The sequence below is a fragment of the Rhizophagus irregularis genome, chromosome 5 (genome assembly GCF_026210795.1).
Source record: "Rhizophagus irregularis chromosome 5, complete sequence".
Classification (NCBI taxonomy): Eukaryota; Fungi; Glomeromycota; class Glomeromycetes; order Glomerales; family Glomeraceae; genus Rhizophagus; species Rhizophagus irregularis.
The window spans coordinates 1,753,912-1,778,902 of NC_089433.1; the positions used below are offsets into that span (position 1 = coordinate 1,753,912).

Consider the following 24,991-nt stretch of genomic DNA (forward strand, 5'->3'; position numbering starts at 1 on the left):
TAATGCAATTGTTTAATTAATAATATGATGATATTATTTATTTTAATTTTAAGTGCATAAGAATGATTTCCTGTAATCCTGTTGATCTAACCAAATACAACTAAAAATTTTTAATCGTCAGGCGATCTTGCTAATTTTATTTACACAGTTCCAAGTACATTTAATAAAATTATTTTTTCGAATTCTATAATTAATTTTTTATATTTGATTAATAAATCTTTGTAATTACCGTAAACACATTTAATCACGTTGTAACTTGTTAAATGTTTCACTTAATTTTATTTTTTTTAGGAATACGCGATCCTTCCATTATACAAATTTTTTACAGTAATATCAGTAATATCCCAAGCATTAAATGATTGGTATAATTTGAATTATAATCCTCACTTTGTTATCATATTTCTAATAATATATTTTACGAATTCAAGGATCATGTGAAGAAATTCAGACATTAGTACATTCGATAAAACTCGGTATAATGTACTGTAGTATCTCACTAAATTTCTCTTGGCCGACATTTACGTTATATCTTCAAGGTCATTCAGAAAAATTCTACGAGAAATATAAGTAGAAGATTCATGTTATTTATCAATTCGTATGTACAGTACAATATATTTCTTGTTGATTCGATCAAGCTATATTTTATTAAAAATAGTATGTGAAAACGTGACCGTTTACATTGGTCTAGTATATGAAAAGAAATATTGAATTTACAAATATAAAAATTATATATATATGAGATAATGTTTTTTATAAATAAAGCAAAAGCAAAAAATAAAAATAAAAAAATAAGCAAAATTTTAAAGCAAAGTTGATATCATGTCTTGAACATAATTAAGTGTGTCAAAAACATTATTCATAAATGCTTCTGTATTATTTAAAGTGACACTTTGAGCCCAAGTATGATGTTTCAAGGTGATCAATTTTTGAGTGGAGATTCTGTTGTTAATATCACAATGTTTGATAGTTGCGAATGTAATATGATAACTTTCATTCCTTTTTTAAAGTGAAAAATAAAGATTTAGTCAATAATTAAAAAAAAATCACCGAGAGATACAATTAATAAATGTTACCTGAAACTTTTCTTTTCTATAACTTGTCGAATTACGGCTTTTTGCATTAAAGTATCAGAAAAATCACTGGATTTAAACCACATTCCATCTCTTTCAGCAAAAGAATTAGAAAATTGAATATTATTAATGATCTCTTCAACTTTTGAACCTTCAGAAGAAAGATCATAATGGGTTTTAAGCGAAAATCTAAAGTCGGGTGCTTTTGATCCAGAAACAATATCAAAATTCGCTAGAAAATTTTCAAATAAAAGAAAAAATTTTAAAAAATAAATAAAAGAAAAAATTTTTTAATTTAGTTAAAATTAAATAATATCTTACCTAGACGGTTAATGCTGTGTGAATGATTTACTACTTTCCATTTATTTTCATCTTCATCCCAACGTAATTTCAATTTTCTCTTCTTATTTGTTGATGTTGGAGTATAGTAAATATATACGCATCCTTTTGTTTTGTCTTTAGAAGGTCGTTTATGATGAACTTTGAACCCAAATTTTTGTTGAAGTACTTTGAAATCTTCGTAAACTTGGGGTGAATCTTGTTGAAATTCAACATTAACAGTTTTACCATCACGATTTCCATTATCCTCACCAGTGCTTCCTCGACGACCTCTTCCTGATAAGACATTAAATTTATACCAATCCCTTAAAGTAAAAGAATCCTTGGGATTATCCATTTCAAAAAATAGGACTTTGCCAAAAAATATTCTGGGCTTTAAAATAATTTTTTCGGAAAAAAGGGAATCTGCGGATCTTTGCCTAAAATTTGATTTTAATTTTGATGACAATATATCTAAACAATCATCAAGTTTATCGAATGTGTTAAATTGGCAAGGAGTAATATGAAGATAATCTTCAATATTAACTTCATCAAGTTCATCAGGCTCATTGTATTCATCATCATCATCTTTTATAAATTTAACGAAGTAACGAGTTCTTCCATTTGACGACTCTTCATCGGCTTCGACAAATTTAAGTCTGTTATTATCAAAACTTGACTCAGACAAGATAAAATAACTGACTGTTGGAATAAAAGAGGTTTTTTCAAGTGTATCTCTAATCAAGATTTTTGCTTCCTCACGTTGAGATGAATTTCCAAAAATTCTTATCATTGTGTTAGATGGTTCACTATCAACACGAATTCTTGCGCCAGATTGATTCCTAAATTTTTTTTTTTTTAAAAAATATATATATATATATTAAATATAATGATAAAATGATAAAAAAAAAAGTGATATATTAAAATTTTAATATTTACTCAAATTGCCTAACTTTTGAGGATCCCCTAGGTCCGGTAACAAAGGAAAGTCTTTCATTTTTGGTAATATCGAAAATTTCTTCATCCATGGACGTCATATTTTTTTTTTTTATTTTGTGTGTAAAATTTGAAAGAATTTCTTCTTTTATGTAATCGTGTGAGAAATTTTAATTTGTTTTTTTTATAAATGAATATTATGAAAATCGTGCGAATTTGAATTTTTTGCTATCAAAATTCCCAAGTAATTATATATAAAAAAAAAAATACTTTTTTTAAGCAACAATAACACAGCCGCAGTGTTTAAGGGCGCAATCATATGATAACATTGTTAATAATAATTACCGAATACGGGAATGTTGATCATATTTCCTGCAATTATTGAAACTTTATGTATTTTAATAAGTACTGTCTATGTACATCGGTTTTTGTTTGTCATATCTGATAAGATGACTCATGCAAAATAATTACAATAATACCATTCGACGTAGTAAAAATGATTTTAAACAATAACACCTAATAAATGAGGGTACATGTAAATTTGGTATGATGATCAGATATATATAATTTTGTTTTTGATTATGGGTTTTGATAACGGGCCGATCATTAACAAAATTAATTCTTTCTTTTCTTGAAGAAAAAAAAAAATAATATATACTTTTCAGGAGATCAGATTATGCATCAAAATGCATTAGATTACGCAAGTATACAACGTACACCTGATTATAAAATGTGTCATAAAAAAAATTAACCTATCAGTCTAAAACATTAAAAGTCATGATCGTTGAATACCCAAGATTCCGTACATCGATAATAATGATTTTCATTGTTATGATTAGTATTAGCATCGTTGTCATTCCTGTCGAATTAGGAGAAGCTTGTGTATTTTATAAACAATTTTCCCTTGTATCTATAGAAATAGGACACATTGGTTGGGGTTTGCAAATAAGTGGCACCAGCACTTATGTTTATGGTTCAACCGATGGTCAAGAAACTTTACATATACCTAAAGGTCAACCAAATGGCTACTGGAAGGACCAAGGAAGTTATGAGAGTATGATTAATGTTTTTAAATCTAAAGATTATATTAGTTACAATTGTGAAAAAGTAGAAAACAATAATGTTAATGCAGCATACATTAAAATGGCGGAGATAAAAGCGAACGGCTATGATGTTATTGGCAATAATTGCCTTGACCATACAATCGCCATTTTGATTTCATATAATGCAAAAGGGTTTCCAACAGAGTTTCTACCTAAAGATTGGTTCAGTGATTTGGGCACCGATGGCAACAATAATGGAGGAAGCTGGTCACCAGAATTCATAGGACTTTGATGAGGCCATGAGTGATTTGTGAAATCTAAAGATAGATAGAATATAGATAATCGTAACCATAGTGCAGGTCAACTATGGATATCATTTAAATAATAAATTATTCCTTAATTTTCTTCCATATATACAATGAGTTTGACACTAGAACATATGGTGAGATGACTAACAAAAACATGAATTAACATCATTTTTATTGACAGCCTTAATAAAATATATAGGTTACTTTTCGATAGAATTTATTTTGAAAAGAATGGTATAAGAACAAAAACCAAAAAAAAAATAATTATAAGGAAATTAATTTTACACAAAGACACAAAAAAAACGAAATTACTGCGTCGTCAGTTACCTGTTACCACATTAAATTTTTGACATGACCAGATCTAAGTATCTGTACAAATTTTCTTTAAATGGTAAGCTGAAATTGTTTATATAGTTGCTGCGGCGCGCAATTATTTTGTTAGGGGTTAATATTTGGTTAGTGTATTAATTTCATCAAAGTGCACAAAATTCTTTCATGTTTCGTTATTAATATGAATTTTTTCCTTATTATTATTAAGATGAGTGGCCATTTTAGTGCAAATAATGAAGGAGAAGTTACATATTAAAGTAACTATCACTAAAAATAAAGTGATATTATAGAAATGAAAATGTATCCTTTTATAATTGGGTAAAAGATAAATGGAAATGATAAATTTTATCAATATTCTAATCTTATATTATTCAATTTATCAAACAATTTATGATCGATCACAACTACATTTGTATTCGAAATCGATTATCTAATATATGTAATTTATTATCAAGTTGCGAAAATTTATTGTTGCCGAAAAAAGAAAATATATCGAATTCTTCAGTTACATAAATAAAGACATATGCGATTGTCGTTTGTTTGTTAATTGAGAATATTCATTATATTCGACATGTAATGCTGGCCCAATTGATTAATTTAATGATTGAAAAAAAAAATCTTTTTTTTTTTCATTCTCCGTTTATCGTTATTTTAAATTAATTTTTATATTATGTAATTAAATGAAAATATTTATCACTCTCATAATATTCATATTTCTTATAAAACCCTACCTCGAAAGTTTTTAATTTCAACGTTTCTATTTGACAAAACATTTCAAAATTCAATATTATCAAATTCCAAACATATTTATCTAAATTAAATCTTTCATTTTTAGAAATATTTTTTCATACATTGATTTTTTTTTCGTTTATAAATATGAGATCATTCCTCATTATTACTCTCTTTTTTACTATTAAAGTAATTGAAAGTTTTTCATTATCTGGAAAGAATGATCTTACTTATCATGCAAATTATAACAATGAGCATCATTCATGGAATCAAGCTAATATAAACTTAAAAAGTCGTCACCATTCTCTAGAATCTCGTAAAGAAACAACCGGTTGCATCGCAACCACTACCGTCTACATCACAACTACCGACACTGGAACATACTTAACCACCACCGAAATCCCCTACACCACCACCAAAACCAAAACCAAAACCAAAATCAACACTGGCACCTACTTAACCACCACCGAAATCCCATACATCACCACCAAAACCAAAACCAAAATCAAAACCAAAACCAAAACCAACACTGGCACCTACTTAACCACCATCGAAATCCCCTACACCACCACCAAAACCAACACTGGCATCTACTGCTACACCGGCTTGCCTGGTACTTGACCATCACCAATACCATTTAAATCACCACCACTACCACCACCATCTACACCATCTACATCACCATCACCTACACTATACCATCAACACCACTATAAAAAAGTATTGCCTTCTCGATTAGCAGTGAGGTAGGTGGTAGAGGTGGTGGTCGTGTGGCTAGTGTAAATTATGTAATTAGTACATTTTCTTTCACTACATTTATATATATATATATATTTACATTGTTACATATTAGACTGTATAATTTTAACGTTTTAGATTTTATATATGTGTATCTTAGATTTAATAAAATAAATTTTCATTTTATTCTACGTATAAATGCAATAAACGTCAAATTTGAATAAGTCCTTTCTAATTCGGTAACTTGGAAGATTTTAACAATACTTTATTATAAAATTATGAAAAAAATTGCAGCAAATGATATATATATGATCGATACCGATTTTATACCGACTGATGACTACATACCGATTTACACCGATTGTACCGATTATACGCATACCGATTCATACCGATTTCCGCTGTATCTATTTATTAAACGTATGACCTAAATTGTCTGCACAAGGTATTTAACGTGAATTACCGTTTCTATAATTATTTACATTTCAAATTTTGAGAAATTCTCTTTTCACTGTGTATATCTTATAAAAAAAAGAAAGCATTCACGTTTTAACTACTGGATAACAAAGTGTTACTCTTGTATACATCAGGAAATTTTTTCAGATGATATAGCGATATATATCACTTTATCGATTTTTATCGCCATAAAAATAATAAAATACCGATAATTAACGAAATATGATAATTAACAATAATTATCTACCGATAAATTGCATCATCCGCAGATATTGATAACTATATCTTTCGTAGAAAAAATTGAATTCTTAAATCCTTTAATAAAAAACAAAAGCAAATATCCAATTTGGAAGAATAAAAATGGCCAGTAGATTTCACGAAGAAATGCTGACTCAGAATTAAATAAGATTGAATATAAAACATAGCATTAATAAAAAATTATTACTTTAATAATATTTTATTTTATTTGAAAAAAACTCATTAGGAGAGATAATACAGTAATTTAAAAAGGCATATCGTATGTTAGTGATCGAAAAATATAAAAAGCTCAGTGTTATTAGATGAAATAGAAAAAAAATATATTATATTGTTGAACTAACATTTTACTCTATTTTCAAAAACTAAGCTACTTTGAGAAGGTATTGTAATTGGCCCAATATATATTTTTTTTTCAATTTTTCCACTTTTTGTTGAAATTTTGTATTTCATAATAAGCTTATGTAACAACAATTTCGTTTCAGTAATTGCAAAAAATCGACTGATAAAAAAGAGAGAAAGATTGTATTAATTATAGGCAAAATTTAGATAAAATATTTGTTCATAAAATAATTTACCCAGGACATGCATGTCTGCCACCACCGAAAACAATATAAGAACGATCAACTTTTGTCGCAGGAGATTTTGCATTTACAAATCGAAATGGTTTAAATTCTTCAGCATCATCACCATAACATTCTTTTGCCTTTAACATATCATCGGCACACATAAGTACCTTACGTCCTGTACACAAAAAAGATTAGATGATAATAATACGCTTTTAATTTTATAAAAAAATTTTATTATTTTACCTTTTAGAATTGTATAACCATTGGAGAAAGTGTAACTTTTCGATATCATGTAATGAGGCAAAGCAACTGAATAAAAATTAAATATAGTATTTCAACAATTATGATATAATATGTATGAAGAGTTAAAGTATGCTTGCTTACGTATGTTATCACTGTGTCTTAATGATTCTTTAATAAAGCTATCTAATTTTTCCATTTTTTGAATTTCGAGGATAGTTATTGTTCCATTACATTCTTTATTAATTGTTAATGCTTCTTCGTATAACTCATTTAATACTTCTGGTCTTCCTGCCAAATCTAAAATAATATAAATTATTAAAAAACTTTACATACTTACATAAATATCATCTTAAAAATTATATGGTTACCATATAATGCGTCAACAACTGTTCTGCTAGTTGTGTTTATTGAGGCAAAAACCAAAACAAGTAGATTTTCAATATGATAAGACAAATTTTCGGGGATTGTATAATCAAAATTCGGTTGATTCATATAATATTCCAACAAATCATTCTAATATAGACATCATGGAATCAAATTAGTATAAAAATAAAATAAAATCATTAAACTACAATATTACTTACATAAGGTTTATAATTGTTACCAAGTATTGTTTTTTCCTTTAAACGTTTTTCGATTACTGGTCTTAACCGATTCATTGCGACTTCTCGATGACGCGACACTGGATTCCATCCAAATTTCATAGGTAAACTAATAGATGAAAATTAGTATTAGTTAAAGAAAAACCTTATCTTTATAATGTATAAATTTCGGAAATGACGGCAAAAGTAACATCTCACGTGATTACGATTTCGTGTAGTTTCGGGTGAATGAAAGATAAAATTGGTGGAATCATTAATAATGAACCCACATCAAAAGCAAAGCTTCCAAATGACTTTATTAAATCTTCATGAATTGCAGCTTCCTAATATATGTTAATGTTTTATTGTTAATAACCTTTAAAGAATAATTTCACATAATTTATAAATAAATCTCATATAATTACTGACTTCCCCGGCAAATATGTTCGTAATTGATAAAGCAACGATATTATTTAACGTAATCCAAGTGTTATCAACTATCTTGGGATCTAATATTTAATAAATATAAGAACAAGTGGTGATTAAGTAGACAAATGTAATAGGTGACATACCATTACAATCTCCAATCCACTTATCCATTCCCTTCATGAGATACTTTTGTACGATGTTTGTATTTAATGCGAGTTTACCAGAAACTTGTTCTCTTGTAGTTTTAGCATGAAATATGTTACTTTCTTTGGTTATACCGGCATTATAAGTAAAAAGTCGATGAAAAGGGAGAAGCTACCACGCCAAATAATAATAATTAATATTTGGTTGGTTAAATGTGGCATGATTTATTTAATAGTTAATTTTAAATAATTACCTCATTTATTGCTGATGAAAAGTCAAAGTCATCGGAATTTCTAAACACTTCAGTCAATGAATCCCTTGAAACAACTGTCATCACATGTCCGAATACATAAATTGAAAAACAATCACCATACTAATAAACGAATATACGTATATGTCAAAAAAATTATTTTTCTTTTTCTTTTTTTCAAAAAAGATTAAAATATCTAAAGATTACCTGTTCTTTACATTCTTTAATGAATTTTTTTGGATTAAATAAATAATTATACGTATGTCCAAGAATTGGAATTGTATAAGGCACAAATGGAGGTTCGTTCTATAAATTAAGGGTAAGCAAAGTTTAACAGAAATTAATTTGCTATCATAATTACGAACTCATTTACTTACTTTGCCTATACGAGGACGTTTTATGATATATAAAATTATCATAAAAATAACAAATATTTGAAACATTGAAACTTCAAACATCTTGTAAGTCTTATTAATGTGTTAAAATGAAAGCATTAAAAAGAATAACTTCCAATGTAAAAATTTTTATTATGTGAAAATCGACGGTAATATATTTGCTCCAAATAGCAATATTCCCGAATAATCGAATTACATTCGGTTAAATAATCATCATAAATCCATAGTACTTATCGTTCTATAAAGTCTGTAAAGAACTATCAATTAATAAAATTAATTACTGTAATATGATTCTGTAATATGATTCAAAAATTTCTAAGATATACTGTTAATTATAGGAGTTTGTTTCTTTTTATTATTTTCATTTCAAAAAATTTATCCCCTACTGTACAGCACATCAACAAAACTATTTATATGGACCCATATAAAAAATTAGATTTTCTGATTAAATTATTGATTAATTACATTTTATAATAAAATTTCTAAATTGATATGTTTTCATACTTCCATATCATTAAATTCTTCCAATTATTCACATTCAAAATTCTACATAAGTATTCTAAATTGTCTCCTTTATGTGATAGTTTGTTTTTTTCCAGAAAAGATCGTTTATGTCTCAAAAATAAATAAAATGCCATTTTCGGGATGTATCCTACATAAGGAAAAATGTTTTTTCTTTGGTGTTTTTCAAACAAGCGAGACTGTTACATTATTCTCCAAGTTATTGGGCATTTATTTAAATTTTTATATTTCTGAATGATGGTTAAATACAAAGTTATCGAAGTTTTAAGATTTCAGATTTTTTAACAGCGTTAAAATCTTTAATAGTAAATTTTTCTGGGTCCATATATAGTTTTGATTTAATTAGTTGACCACACCCTAAATTGTGATAAAGCGCTTTGCAAAAAAAGGAGTCCATTTCAACAGATAAATAATATAGATCCATTTCACCGAATCTTATTTCGCCAAATGGACATTTCGCCGAAAATGGTGGCGATTAACATAAAAAATATTCATCGCGCAATGAAATAAACATTTCAGGATATTGTCACTTTAACATTCAAGTAACTGATATTAATTGTTAAGCAATAAATAAATAACTTTATTTTCCTGAAAACATTTATTCAAGAAAAAGTAGGTAAAAAAAGATTAATGTATTTATTATAAACAACAATAAAAAACAGATAATTCAAAAATTTTTCTAGAAAAGATTTTTAGTATGAAAACAATAAAATAACCAAATGGAATACATAATTTTTCGGCGAAAAGTCCGGATACCATAATATAGTTAATTATTTATTAAAGTTGCTTATTTATTAAAGTTATGCGGTAGTTTTATGCATTCGTTTAAAACAATAGAGCACAAGTTATTCAATTTTAAAAATTGGATTTTTTACAAAAAAAAAGCAAATTCTAGAAAATATCATTATTAATGAATTATTATAAATAATAAAAATTTTATTTAATAATAACAACACAGGTATTCAACGAATACCTGTAATACAAGATTAATAAAAATAAAAATTTATTTCTTTAATATATATTGATAATATTTGAAAAATTACTTAGGGTATCTTATTTTCTATTTTCAAAAACTAAGCCACCTTCAGAAGGTGATGTAAATGGTCCAACAAATACTTTATCTTCAATTTTTCCACTTTCTGTTGAAACTTTGTATTTCATAATAATCTTATGTAAAAACAATTTTGTTTCACTAACTGCAAAAAATCGACTAATAAAAAAAAAAGGTTGTGTTAATAATAGGCAAAATTTTGCAGATAAAATATTTTGTTCATAAAAATAAATACCCAGGACACGCGTGTTTTCCACCACCGAAGACAATATAAGAACGATCAACTTTTGTCGCAGGAGAATTTCTATTTAAAAATCGGAATGGTTTAAATTCTTCAGCATCATCACCGAAATATTCTTTTGCCTTTAACATATCAATGGAATACAACATTATTTTACGTCCTGTATATACAAAAAAAAAAAAAAATTAAATGGATTAAATGTTAATAATAAATACACTTCATTAAAATATAAGATGATTTTTATTAATTTACCTTCTGGAATTGTAAAACCATTAGAGAAAGTGTAACTTTTCGATATCATGTAATGAGGCAAACCAACTGAATAAAAAATAAAAATATGGTATTTCAATATTACAATTATGATATAAATATGTATGGAGAGTTAAAGTATGCTTGCTTACGTATGCTATCACCGTGTCTTAAGGATTCTTTAACGAAGCTATCTAATTTCACCATTTTTTGAATTTCGGGGACAGTTACTAATCCATTACATTCTTTATCAATTATCAATGCTTCTTCATATAATTCATTTAATAATTCTGGTCTTCCTGCCAAATCTGAAATAATATAAAATTAAATAAATAAACTTTATATGCACAAATATCATCTTAAAAATTATTGGTTACCATATAATGCGTCAACTGCTGCTCTACTCGTTGTGCTGATTGAGGCGAAAGTAATAGCAAGTAGGTTATCAACATGAAAATGAAGATTATTGGGGTTTGTATTATCAAAATTCGGTAGATTCATATAATATTCCCATAAATCATTCTAGTATAAACATTATAGGCACGAGTTAATATAATAATAATTTTCAAATTTTTCAAACAATAATTTTACTTACATAAGGTTTATAATAATTACCAAGCTCCTTTCTTTCCTTTAAACGTTTTTCAACTACTGGTCTTAAACGATTCATTACAACGTTTCGATGACGCGATACCGGATTCCATCCAAATTTAAGGGGTAAACTAATAAATAATATTACTATCAGTTATCTGACAACTTTTTAATATAAATAACAGTAAAAAACAGTAAATATAAAACATGCTCACGTGATTACGATTTCGTGTAATTTCTTATGAATGAAAAATAAAATCGGTGGAATTACCAATAATGGACCCACGTCAAAAGCCAAGTCTCCTAATGACTTCACTAAATCTTCATGAGATGCCGCCTCCTAATATATATTAATATTTTATTCATTATAAGTCTTAAAAAATAATGATTTACATAATTTATAAATTGATCTGATATAATTACTGACTTCTCCAACAAGTATGTTCGCAATTGGTAAAGCGATGAGGAAATTAACCATATTCCAAGCGTTATAAACTACCTTGGGTTCTAAAATTCAAAAAATATAAGAATAAATGATAGAATGCTGCGGTGAAGCAGACAAATGTGGTAAGTATCATACCATTACAATCACCAATCAATTTGTCTATTCCTTTTAAGAGATATTTTTGTGCGATGTCAATATTTATATCGAGTTTACCAGAAATTTGATCTCTTGTAGCTTTGACATGGAATGGGACGTTATTACCACTATAAGGAAGAAGTCGTTCTAAAGGAAGAGTCTATTAAAAAAAAAAATAGATTAATTTCGGTTTGATTAAGTGAGGCATGTTACACAATATTTTAAGGTAATTACCTCTTTTGCTGCTAATTCCATATCAAAGTCATTATTATTTCTAAACACTTCAGTCAACGAATCTCTTGAAAGAATTGTCACCACATCTCCGAATATATAAATTGAAAAACATTCACCATACTAATAAACGGACATACGTATATGTTAAAAAACTCATTTTTTTTCAAAAAATAAATGTTAAAATGTTTAATGATTACCTGTTCTTTACATTTTTTAATGAAAGTTTTTGTGTTAAATAAATAATCATACGTATGTCCGAGAATTGGAATTGTATAAGGCACAAGTGGAGGTTCATTCTATAAAATTAAGGTAAGCAAAGTTTGCAAAATTAATTGCTATAATTACGAATTCATTTACTTACTTTTCCTAAACGAGGACGGTTTATGATATAAAGAATTATTATAAAAATAACAAATAATTGAAACAATGAAACTTCAATCATTGTACAAGTCTTCTTTTTTGTAAGATAATGTATTAAAAAATGAAAATTGGCTTCCTTGTAAGATAATGTGTTAAAAAAGTGAAAATATTTATAAAAAAAAAAAGATCAAAACTCGCATTTTTATAAAAAATTTGAGTAATCCGTTTGTTTGTATTGATTTTGTTATTTTCAACATATGATTTACAAAAATTTTTTTTATAACAGGTGCGATGTTCCAATTCCAATAAAAATAATAAAAAATTTTGGAAGTTTCCCACATCTTGAATAATGCATTCACGAGGTGGGTTGTTTCGGGAATTCATGACCTACACTATGGGCGGGAATGACGTCATTTATAAAAAAGCCGATTTTCAAAAATTTGCAAATCTTGACGATCTTCCGAATAATAATGTAGAAAGGTCAATTATTTAGTGAAACTCCAGAAACTCTAAATATTTAAGCGAATTGCCTTACAACAAACTATTAGTTTTACATAAAACTTTTAAGTTTTAAACTCAAGTATTTAGAATTTTTAGAGGTTTGCTTCAATTTTTTTAGTAATTGATCTTTTTTTACATAATTAATTATTCGAAAAAATCGCAAAGTTTCGCAAGTTTTTTAGCGAGATGGCTTGATTTACGCATATTGCTGAAAACTTTTGGGATTTTCAAATGTAATAATTCTGATCGGCGTTAAGCCAAAGACGGCATGCGTCATTTTTAAAATTATGCATGATCGTAATGGTATGAAACACCCAAATTTGGTAAGCAAAGTATCAGATTACGTCATTTCCCGTCATATTGTCTATCCTTTATGGTATCCTTTCAAGGAAAAGAATTGGAAAGCGAAGATGTACGGGAATTTCACAAGGATTTTGTTCTGTACACGTGATGATCGTAAGTCACACGCTCCTGCCTCCTGGGGGTTTGGTTCTTTTCCCGAAGGGAAAAAGCCATCGTCCGCTCCCCACGAAATTACTAAACTCCCCATGAAATTACTTATATTGATTTTAACAAATTAACGTTAATAAAAAGAGCTTTATAAAATTTTTTTTAGTATTACTATTTCTTTATTTCAAATTTCCTCAAAAAAAAAAAATCACAATCCCGTCATTCACAATCTCGACAAGTCATAATCCCGAAAATTCAAAATCCATTATTCCCGACATTCATACTCATCGGAATATCCCGACACTTGATCCTATATTATAATGACATGAATGATTAAAATTTTGTATATTAAAAAACAGAACTTTATGATGCAAAAAATATTCAATATGGAGCAAAATTTTTTTAAAAAAATTATTTATCACCAAGCTCATTTTTTTTTTCTTTAAATGTTTTTCAATTACTGGACTTAGTCGACTTCTCGATGATGTGGCACTGGATTTCATCCAAATTTCATAGGCAAACTAATAAATAATTAGTAATAGTTGTAAATAATGATAAATATTGGCAATGTCATGACAGCAAAAGTAACATGCTTAGGTGATTACGATGTCGTATAGTTTCTGGTGAAAATTGGCGGAATTATTAATATTAGACCCAGAAGCAAAGTTTCCAAATAACTTTACTAGATCTTTATGAGATGCCGCTTCCTGATGTATATTTATATTTTATTGATAATAGCTCTTAAAGAATAAGTTCACATAATATATTAATTTTCTTATATAGTTAACTTCAACAAATATGTTCACAATCGATAAAACAAAAATTTAATGTAAATAATGATTCAATGTAGTAGTTCAAAATGCATTGAATTTCTATACAGTATTTTATAAAGGGACTGATATCAATTTTATATGTAACAAAATAATTGATTTTAATTGATCATTCAGTTATTGTTAATCTAAATTGTAATAATGCGTTTATATAAAAAAGATAATTGAGAAATTAATTACATCATTAAATATATTCATTATTAACAAATGAATTTGCCTTTTTTTTTAGTTTAAATAATTTTATATTTCAAACCGACGCTCTATCCGTATTCTATGACAACACCGTTCCAGAGGAAAATACCATTTAATTATTTTTTACTCTATTTTCAAAAACTAAGCCACCTTGAGAAGGTGATGTTGATGGTCCAATAAGCATTTTATCTTCAATTTTTCCACTTTCTGTTGAAACTTTGTATTTCATAATAACCTTATGTAAAAACAATTTTGTTTCATTAATTGCAAAAAATCGACTAATAGTAAAAAAAAGAAAGGTTTTGTTAATTATAGGCAAAATATGCAGATAAAATATTTTGTTCATAAAAATAAATACCCAGGACACGCGTGTTTGCCACCACCGAAGACAATATAAGAACGATCAACTTTTGTTGCAGGAGAATTTCTATTTAAAAATCGGAATGGTTTAAATTCTTCAGCATCATCACCGAAGGATTCTTTTGCCATTAACATATCATTGGTATACAACATTGTCATCCGTCCTGTATACAAAAAAAAAAGATTAGATGTTAATAATAAATACATTTATTAAAACATAAATGAATTTTATTAATTTACCTCCTGGAACTGTAAAACCATTAGAGAAAGTGTAACTTTTCGATATTACATAATGAGGCAAAGTAACTGTATAAAAAATAAAATATGATATTTCAAAATTATTTCAATATTACAATTAATTTAATATGTATGAAGCGTTAAAGTTATGCATACTTAAGTTGCCACCAAATCTTAATGATTCTTTAACGAAACTATCTAATTTCACCATTTTTTGAATTTCGGTCAAGGTTACTAATCCATTACATTCTTTATCAATTGTCAATGCTTCTTCATATAATTCATTTTTTAATTCTGGTCTTCCTGCCAAATCTAAAATAATATAAAATTAAATAAATAAAACTTTACATGTACAAATTTCATCTTAAAATTATATAGTTACCATATAATGCGTCAACTGATGCTCTACTTGTTGTGTTGATTGAGGCGAAAGTAATAGCAAATAGATTATCAATATGATAAAGAAGATTATTGGGTTTTGTAATATCAAAATCCGGTTGATTCATATAATATTCCAATAAATCATTCTAGTATAAGCATTATAGACACGAGTTAATATAATAATAATTTTCAAATTTTCATACAATAGTTTTACTTACATAAGGTTTATAATTATCACCAAGCTCCTTTCTTTCTTTTAAACGTTTTTCAACTACTGGACTTAAACGATTCTTTACAATGTTTCGATGACGTGATATTGGACTCCATCCAAATTTAAAGGGTAAACTAATAAATAATATTACTATCAGTTATCTGACAACTTTTTAATATAAATAACAGTAAAAAACAGTAAATATAAAACATGCTCACGTGACTACGATTTCGTGTAATTTCTTATGAATGAAAAATAAAATCGGTGGAATTACCAATAATGGACCCAGATCAAAAGCCAAGTCTCCTAATGCCTTCACTAAATCTTCATGAGATGCCGCTTCCTAATATATATTAATATTTTATTCATTATAAGTCTTAAAAAATAATGATTTACATAATTTATAAATTAATCTGATATAATTACTGACTTCTCCAACAAGTATGTTCGCAATTGGTAAAGCGATGATGCAATTAACCAATTTCCAAGTTTTATAAAATACCTTGGGTTCTAAAATTCAATAAATATAAGAATAAATGATAGAATGCTGCGGGGAAGTAGACAAATGTGGTAAGTATCATACCATTACAATCACCAATCAATTTTTCCATTCCTTCTAAGAGATATTTTTGTGCAATATCAATATTTATATCGAGTTTACCAGAAACTTGTTCTCTTGCAGTTTTGGCATGGAATGGGATGTTACTACCACCATAAGGAAGAAGTCGGTTTAAAGGAAAAGTCTATTAAAAAAAAAAGATTAATTTCAAGTGAGGCATGTTACACAATATTTTAAGGTAATTACCTCTCTTGTTGCTGACGACATATCAAAGTCATTATGATTTCTAAACACTTCAGTCAATGAATCTCTTGAAAGAATTGTCACCACTTCTCCGAATATATAAATTGAAAAACAGTCACCGTACTAATAAACGGATATAATATATGTTAAAAAACTCATTTTTTTCAAAAGAAGAGTTAAAATGTTTAATGATTACCTTTTCTTTACATTCTTTCAAGAATTTTTTTGTGTTAAATAAATAATCATACGTATGTCCGAGAATTGGAATCGTATAAGGTACAAATGGAGGTTCGTTCTATAAAATAAAGTAAGGTAAGAAAAGTTTACAAAATTAATTTGATACAATTACGAATTCATTACTTACTTTGCCTATACGAGGACGTTTTATGATATAAAGAATTATCATAAAAACAACGAATAATTGAAATGTACTAGAAACTTCAATCATTGTGTAAGTCTTTTTTTTTTTGTAAGATAATATATTAAAATGGAAATCAACAGCTGTCTTGTAAGATTAATGTGTTAAAAAGTGGAAATTATCTTTCTTGTAAGATAATGCGTTAAAATGAAATTGGCTTTCTTGTAAGATAATGTGTTAAAAAAAATGAAAAGTTTATAAAAAAAAAAGTGATTAAAACTACATTTTTATAGAAGTCAATCCGGCGTTATAGTAGATCCTTTGTCTTGAATATTTAACAAAATTTTTGATTTTTTCAATGCCAAAAGCGGTGTGATGTGCATCAATATTTACGTCCAAATTTTTGGAAGTTTCCAATGCACTTCTATTCACGAGGTGTATCGTTTCGGAAAATCGGCATCTTGACGGGAATATATTTGAACCGAATAGCCGGTGTTAATAGTAGTGCCGCAATCCCGAATTACCAAATCCAGTCAACCTCGGATTTTGCCTTTTTCTCCACTGAAACCAGTGGGAGGTCAGTTTTTCTAATATTGTGCACGGATTTTATATTAAGATACGATATTTTTTTTTCTTTCTTATTATCCTCTTGACTACTATGTTATTTTTATTATATTCAAATATTTTAAATATATATATATGTGTGGATGAAATTATATATATCTCTATGATGCAAAAAAAATATGATATAAAACAAAATTTTATTTTTTCTAAAAATAAAAATTAATTCGTGATCCCACAACTGCTAAATGCGTGGCGTCAAATGAAAGAAATTTATTTTAAAAAACAAATTATTTGAAACTTTGGGATAAATATTATGTATTAAATATGTCAGAGTACTAATGGGTTTAATTTGCGCCGAAATCATATATGAATTTTTTGCTCACTAAATATTAATAAAAATATTAATTTTATACATTAAGTAATATAAAATTGTGTGTAAATTCAATAAGCATAACTATTGGTACATGTGCATAATAGTCCTATTGTAATAGTTACTAATTTTAAAAAAAAACCATTAATTTTTACAATTAAAACATTATTATTACGTCAATAATGTAAATTTCAAAAAAAAATAATATAATAAGTGTCGGGATAATAAGTGTCGGGATGATTTATAAGATTATTTTTTCCTTAAATGTTTTTTAATTACTTAATGTGACCATCCAAATTTCATAGGTAAACTAAGAGATAATTGGTGATAGTTATCAGATAAGTTTTTTTTATAATTATAAATATTGGCAACGACAACAAAAGTAGCCTACTTACGTAATTGCGGTTTCGTGCGTGTACAGTAGTTTGAATGAAAGACAAAATTGGTGGAATTATTAATATTAGACCCAGATCAAAAGCAAAGTTTCCACTGAACCTTCATGAAATACCGCTTCTTTATGTATATTTATATTTATTGTTAATTACTCTTAAAGAATAATTTCACATAATTGATAAAACAAGTCTTCCTTTGCAAAATTCAATGCAATCCTTGACTACTTCGTGCTGACTGTATTTAGTAAAAGTTGTTTACATTATTAAATTCAATAAAATGCCCACCAATAATATTATTATTATCGGTTTGACGGGACCGTTCATGCAATTTTTATAATAAACTCCCATTACTATCCAATAATTTTATTATTATGCTAATATATAGTAACGACCTAAATAACAATTATGTAAAATCTGCATGAACTTATGAAAATAACTGATAATAAAATCCGTACATAGATTAGAAAAACTAACCGTCGTCGGAGACTGTAAAAAAGAAAAAGGACAAAAAAAAAAAATTTCTAAAGGTTTTAGGAGATTATAGTGTAAACTTCAAAAAAATTTGTTTATTGAAATTGGAAGTAAATCTACACTGCTCTTGGTATTAAACATGTAAAAAAAAAAAAATTGTACTGGTTTCGCAAATTTTGAAATTATAAGTTGTAAAGCTATCTTTAAATGATACTTCTTCTTTGCCTCCCTCAGAAACTAGTACTGCCCTACCATCTACCATATTACAAATCACTTGATTAGGAATCACATTGGCGTATTTTTTTATTTCCAAAGTAGTCACGCAGCTTGTTTATAAGAATAAGAAACAAAGGATCGCCATAAATTTCCATAAAGGACTTTTTTTATAAGCATTTTCATTTTTAGTACATTATCTTACAAGAAAGCTAGTTTCCATTTTAACACATTATCTTACAAGACAGTTGATTTCACATTATCTTACAAAGAAAAGGCTTACACAATGATTGTTTCAAATATTTATTTTTATGATAATTCTTTATCTGTTATACCATAAGACGTCCTGAATTCGGAATTGTAGCTTATTCTATAGAACGAACCTCCACTTGTACATTATACGATTCCAATTCTCGGACATACATATGATAAAAAAAATTCATTAAAGAATGTAAAGAACAGGTAATCTTTAATTTTAACTTTCTTTTTGAAATAAAAGTGAGCCTTTTAACATTTAGTACGTATATCCATTTATTAGTATGGTGATTGTTTTTCAATTTATGTATTCGGACATGTGATGACAATTCTTTCAAGAGATTCATTGATATGATATCAGCGAAATTAATATATAAACATTTTTTTAATAGACTTTCCCTTTAGAACGACTTCTTACTTATAGTGGTGATAACGCCAAATTTCATGCTAAACTGCAAGAGAACAAATTTCTTGTAAATTCTATATATATTGGTGTCGTACAAAAATGTAATGGTCTACTTTACCGCAGTATTCTATCATTTATTGAATGTTAGGACCCAAGTGAGAAGTTAGTAATTATATCAGATCAATTTATAAATATGTAAATTATAATTCTTAAAGACTTATTATGAGTAAAACATTAATATACATTAGGAAGCGGCATCCCATGAAGATTTAGTGAAATCGTTAGGAAACTTGGTTTTTGATCTGGGTCCATTATTGGTAATTCCGCCGATTTTATTTTTCATTCATAAGAAACTATTCGAATTCGTACTCACGTGAACATGTTTTACATTTACCGATATTTATATTAAAAAAGTAGTCTGATAACTGACAGTAATATTATTTATTAATTTACCCTTTAAATTTGGATGGAATCCATCAAACATTATAATAAATCGTTTAAGACCAGTAGTTGAAAAACGTTTAAAAGAATGAAATGAGCTTGGTGATAATTATAAACCTTATGGAAGTAAAATTATTGCTTGAAAATTTGAAAATTATAACCCGTGTTTATAATGTTTTATTGATTTATTGGAACATTATATGAATCGACCGAATTTTGATAATACAAAACCCAATAGTCTTTTTTATCATGTTGATAACCTACTTTTTTATCACTTTTTCTTCAATCAACACAATAAGTAGAGCAGCAGTTGATGCATTATATGGTAATCATATAATTTTAAAGATGATGTAAAGTTTTATTGTCCGGAGCGAAGCGAAGGACAAAATATGTTTACGCACTATGAAAAAAAATCGATCATGTGAATTTCCTGTCCGCCACGTGATCGTCACTCAACAAATTTTAGTTTTCGTCCCGGACTTACAACGGTTCCCGTTTCCTAGTATTACTTTTGATTAAGGAAGACCAGAATTGTTAAATAAATTATATGAAGAAGCCATTGACATTTGATAAAGAATGTACCGTATTTTGCAGGCCACAGTACCCCGGCCCCCCCTATGCACAGTACCCACATGAAAATTTTTTTGGTTTTTTAAAGTACCCAGATATTTGCATGGAGATATTCGATTTTTAACCTTCAAAATTTGTAAAATACCCGGGTATAATGCTAGGAACTGTATTGTAAAATAAATTACGCAATATAAATTCCTGTACCCCCCTAAGCACAATACCCATGCTGTATTCTTCCACATAATATACTCCGGATATAACCTCCAGCCTCCTAAAATATGTATCGGTAATGGAACTTCTATTTCCAATAAAATGTCATTGGAAACTTCCAAGAACATTACTGCTTGTCAACAATCCAGAAAATTATTTGCAATATAAACGCAGCTCCCCTACCAGATTTATATAGTACATTATGATGAGCTCGGCTGGCATTACGTACAAGAAAAAGGTGTTTATTTTTGTGACTTTAAAGTAAATATTGCATTTCTGTAAAAAGGGGATATACTGCTTATAGGAAATTAATGCGGTACGATCTGCCCTGATCTGGTCTTTATTCCGATGCGTCGCCAATGCAGTGTAGTAATTTTTTCCGTAGTTAGATCATCGGATTGCGTGTATTTTAATGTAAAGAAATTTAGTTGCATATTCTTTGGTCAATCATATATATGGTATATATGATAATACATATTTATTATGTAATTATTTTACTTTAATTGAAGGAAATTTTTTAAGGTTAGTTGGTGGTGAAGGAACCTTGATATAACGGAACATAAGACTTGATATATTGAAATGGATTATCATAATCTAATAGTGATAGTTTTTTTAAAAAAAATTACAGCGTTCCATTGTGCAGTCAAATATAATAAATAATGATCTAATTAAAAAATTTTCAGAAAAATGATCACGTGTCTGAGTTTCTTCGGAATAAAAAACTAGAAAATTTAGAAAAATGGTCATTTATCGAGTGATGGGTTTTAAACGGCATTATTTCGCCGGGGACTGTAAACTTTGATTTGCATTTTTATATGACTCTGGTAGATAAACTATATTTTGTTTATAACTCGAATAAAATAATCGACACAAATTTATTGCCCTATGATAGGGTTGTTTTACATAAATTATTACAAAAAAATACAACCATGTCACTTCTTATTGGTTGTTTATATAATCTTTTCTATTTAGAATAATTTTATATTTCAAACTGGCACTCTATCCGTATCCTATGACAACACTGTTCCAAAGGAATACCATTTAATTATTTTTTACTCTATTTTCAAAAACTAAGCCACTTTGAGAAGGTGATGTTAATGGTCCAATAAATATTTTATCTTCAATTTTTCCACTTTTTGTTGAAATTTTGTAATTCAAAATAACCTTATGTAAAAACAATTTTGTTTCATTAATTGCAAAAAATCGACTAATAAAAAAAGAAAGGCTTTGTTAATTATAGACAAAAATTTGCAGATAAAATATTTTGTTCATAAAAATAAATACCCAGGACACGCATGTCTACCGCCACCGAAGACAATATAAGAACGATCAACTTTTGTCGCAGGAGATTTTGCATTTACAAATCGGAATGGTTTAAATTCTTCAGCATCATCACCAAAATTTTCTTTTGCTTTTAACATATCATCAGAATACAAACTAATCTTACGTCCTATATACAAAAAAAAAAGATTAGATGTTAATAATAAATACACATTATTAAAATATAAATGATTTTTATTAATTTACCTTCTGGGATTGTAAAACCATTAGAGAAAGTGTAACTTTTCGATATCATGTGATGACCCAAATTAACTGAATGTAAAATAAATATTATTTTAATATCATAATTATAATTTAATATGTATGGAGAATTAAGATTATGCTTACTTATGTTACCAGCGTGTCTCAATGATTCCTTAACTAAACTATCTAATTTCACCATATTTTGAACATCAGCCAAAGTTACTGATCCATTACATTCTTTATCAAATGCCAATGCTTCTTCATATAATTCATTTAATACTTCTGGTCTTCCAGCCATATCTAAAGTAATATAAAATTAAATAAATAGAACTTTACATGATGAATATTATCTTAAAATTATATGATTACCATATAATGCGTCAACTGCTGCTCTACTTGTTGTGTTGATTGCGGCAAAAGAAATAGAAAATAGGTTATCAACATGAAAATGAAGATTATTAGGTTTTGTATTATCAAAATTCGGTCGACTCATATAATAATCCAATAAATCATTCTAGTATAAACATTAAGGCACGGGTTAATTATAGTAATTTTCAAATTTCAAACAATAGTTTTACTTACATAAGGTTTATAATTATCACCAAGCTCCTTTCTTTCTTTTAAACGTTTTTCAACTACTGGTCTTAAACGATTTACTACAATGTCTCGATGACGTGATACCGGACTCCATCCAAATTTAAAGGGTATACTAATAAATAATATTACTATCAGTTATCGGATTACTTTTTTAATATAAATATCAGTAAATAACAATAAATATAAAACATGCTCACGTGAGTACGAATTCGTGTAGTTTCTTATGAATGAAAAATAAAATCGGTGGAATTACCAACAATGGACCCAGATCAAAAGCCAAGTCTCCTAATGCCTTCACTAAATCTTCATGAGATGCCGCTTCCTAATGTATATTAATGTTTTACTCATAAGTCTTAAAGAATAATAATTTACATATTTATAAATTGATCTTATATAATTACTGACTTCTCCAACAAGAACGTTCGCAATTGGTAAAGCGATGATGTAATTAATCAAATTCCAAGCGTTATAAACTACCTTGGGTTCTAAAATTCAATAAATAAAAGAATGAATGATAGAATATTGCGGTGAAGACAAATGTGGTAGGTATCATACCATTACAATCTCCGATCGAATTTTCTATTCCTTTTATGAGGTATTTTTGTACGATGCCAATATTTATATCAAGTTTGCCAGAAACTTGTTCTCTTGCAGTTCTGGCATGAAATTCGGGTTTATCATCACTATAAGGGAGAAGTTGGTCTAAAGGAAAAGTCTATTAAAAAAAGTTTATATATTAATTTCGGTTTAATTTGATGAGGTATGTTTATAGTACACAATATTTTAAGATAATTACCTCCTTCGTTGCTGATATCATATCAAAGTTATCAGGATTTCTGAACACTTCAGTCAATGTATCTCTTGAAAGAATTGTCATCACTTCTCCAAATATATAAATTGAAAAACAATCACCATACTAATAAACGGATATACGTATATGTTAAAGAACTTTTTTTTTTAAAAAAAAAAAGTTAAAATGTTTAATGATTACCTGTTCTTTACATTCTTTAATGAATTTTTTTGTGTTAAATAAATAATCATACGTATGTCCGAGAATTGGAATCGTATAAGGCACAAGTGGAGGTTCGTTCTATAAAATAAAGTAAGGTAAGCAAAGTTTACAAAATCAATCCAATTATGAATTCATTTTTACTTACTTTGCCTATACGAGGACGTCTTACGATATAAAGAATTATCACAAAAATAACGAATAATTGAAACATTGAAACTTCAATCATTGTGTAAGTCTTTTTTTGTAAGATAATGTGTTGAAAAATGGAAACTAGCTTTTTGTAAGATAATGTGTTAAAAAATGAAAATTAGATTTCTTGTAAGATAATATTAATTGAAAATGAAAGTTCTTTTAAAAAAAAAGTAATCAACCCTCCATTTTTATAACAAAATTTACGGAAGTTTATGAGTAATTCGGCAATATAGTAATTCCTTTGTTTCTTATATTGAGAATAGAGTATGTTATTTATTTCTTATACAACCTATAACAAACTTGCGAAACCAGTACAATTTTTTTTTACACATTTCAATACCAAGAGAAGTGATGTGCATCATCTAATTCCTTGGAAATTTCCAATGCACATCAAATTAGTTCATAATCTCCTAAATTTTATTTAATAAACATGGAGTGTACTGTTTTCGGTATTATGACAGTTCATAACCTCCTAAATTTTATTTAATGAACAAGCCCTATAAAAACGAAATGAGTTAAATTTGTTTAATATTTGTGCTCGTGTAATAAATATCTAAAAAAGCACCATTTTGTTTAATTTTTGTTTTTTTGTAATAAGTCATAAATCGGACAAAATGGTGCTTTTTTGGACGTTTTTTACACATGAACACAAATATAACACATTTCATTTTTATGGGGAAGGAGTGTACTGTTTTCAGCATTATGACGGTAATATATTTGAACCGAATAGCCGTAATTCCGAATTACCCAAATTCAGTTTTCTTTTAAGTTCGATTGGACCTCGGAATTTTTTTTTTCCTTTTCATTTTTACAGTCTCCGGCGAAACCAA

At 27.5% G+C, this 24,991-nt stretch overlaps 7 protein-coding genes across 7 annotated transcripts; 2 read left to right on the forward strand and 5 right to left on the reverse strand.

Moving 5' to 3' along the window:
• Positions 1-618: 618 nt before the first annotated feature.
• Positions 619-2,858, reverse strand: OCT59_024913 (uncharacterized protein). The gene is made up of 5 exons (XM_025310375.2): positions 2,670-2,858; positions 2,328-2,552; positions 1,392-2,230; positions 1,074-1,302; positions 619-996 (listed from the first exon to the last, which is right to left on the reverse strand). Exons 2-5 carry the CDS (start codon positions 2,423-2,425, stop codon positions 801-803), a joined length of 1,362 nt encoding a protein of 453 aa, XP_025182969.1. The 5' UTR covers positions 2,426-2,552; positions 2,670-2,858; the 3' UTR covers positions 619-800.
• Positions 2,859-3,101: 243 nt separating this feature from the next.
• On the forward strand, positions 3,102-3,659 carry OCT59_024914 (uncharacterized protein; the record flags this gene model as incomplete). The annotated part of the gene is made up of 1 exon (XM_025315342.2): positions 3,102-3,659. The coding sequence occupies one exon, from the start codon at positions 3,102-3,104 to the stop codon at positions 3,657-3,659; it is 558 nt and encodes a 185-aa protein (XP_025182968.2).
• A 1,222-nt stretch (positions 3,660-4,881) lies between these two features.
• OCT59_024915 (uncharacterized protein) lies at positions 4,882-5,355 on the forward strand (the record flags this gene model as incomplete). Its single annotated transcript, XM_025334266.2, has 1 exon — positions 4,882-5,355. One exon carries the CDS (start codon positions 4,882-4,884, stop codon positions 5,353-5,355), a length of 474 nt encoding a protein of 157 aa, XP_025182967.1.
• A 1,016-nt stretch (positions 5,356-6,371) lies between these two features.
• On the reverse strand, positions 6,372-8,857 carry OCT59_024916 (uncharacterized protein; the record flags this gene model as incomplete). Its single annotated transcript, XM_025315341.2, has 12 exons — positions 6,372-6,685; positions 6,762-6,927; positions 6,996-7,061; positions 7,137-7,292; positions 7,364-7,508; positions 7,580-7,706; positions 7,796-7,920; positions 8,006-8,085; positions 8,149-8,320; positions 8,403-8,522; positions 8,607-8,705; positions 8,777-8,857. 12 exons carry the CDS (start codon positions 8,855-8,857, stop codon positions 6,523-6,525), a joined length of 1,500 nt encoding a protein of 499 aa, XP_025182966.1. The 3' UTR covers positions 6,372-6,522.
• Positions 8,858-10,369: 1,512 nt separating this feature from the next.
• OCT59_024917 (uncharacterized protein) lies at positions 10,370-12,704 on the reverse strand (the record flags this gene model as incomplete). Its single annotated transcript, XM_066134951.1, has 12 exons — positions 10,370-10,526; positions 10,603-10,768; positions 10,861-10,926; positions 11,010-11,165; positions 11,235-11,379; positions 11,453-11,579; positions 11,664-11,788; positions 11,876-11,955; positions 12,029-12,188; positions 12,263-12,382; positions 12,460-12,558; positions 12,624-12,704. The coding sequence occupies 12 exons, from the start codon at positions 12,702-12,704 to the stop codon at positions 10,370-10,372; spliced, it is 1,482 nt and encodes a 493-aa protein (XP_065991744.1).
• Positions 12,705-14,526: 1,822 nt separating this feature from the next.
• OCT59_024918 (uncharacterized protein) lies at positions 14,527-17,201 on the reverse strand. The gene is made up of 12 exons (XM_025315339.2): positions 16,951-17,201; positions 16,783-16,881; positions 16,590-16,709; positions 16,368-16,527; positions 16,215-16,294; positions 16,003-16,127; positions 15,792-15,918; positions 15,575-15,719; positions 15,349-15,504; positions 15,196-15,261; positions 14,954-15,119; positions 14,527-14,873 (listed from the first exon to the last, which is right to left on the reverse strand). Exons 1-12 carry the CDS (start codon positions 17,032-17,034, stop codon positions 14,708-14,710), a joined length of 1,494 nt encoding a protein of 497 aa, XP_025182964.1. The 5' UTR covers positions 17,035-17,201; the 3' UTR covers positions 14,527-14,707.
• Positions 17,202-21,877: 4,676 nt separating this feature from the next.
• On the reverse strand, positions 21,878-24,195 carry OCT59_024919 (uncharacterized protein; the record flags this gene model as incomplete). Its single annotated transcript, XM_066134965.1, has 12 exons — positions 21,878-22,043; positions 22,121-22,286; positions 22,364-22,429; positions 22,505-22,660; positions 22,730-22,874; positions 22,943-23,069; positions 23,215-23,279; positions 23,363-23,442; positions 23,513-23,672; positions 23,754-23,873; positions 23,949-24,047; positions 24,115-24,195. The coding sequence occupies 12 exons, from the start codon at positions 24,193-24,195 to the stop codon at positions 21,878-21,880; spliced, it is 1,431 nt and encodes a 476-aa protein (XP_065991745.1).
• Positions 24,196-24,991: the final 796 nt, after the last annotated feature.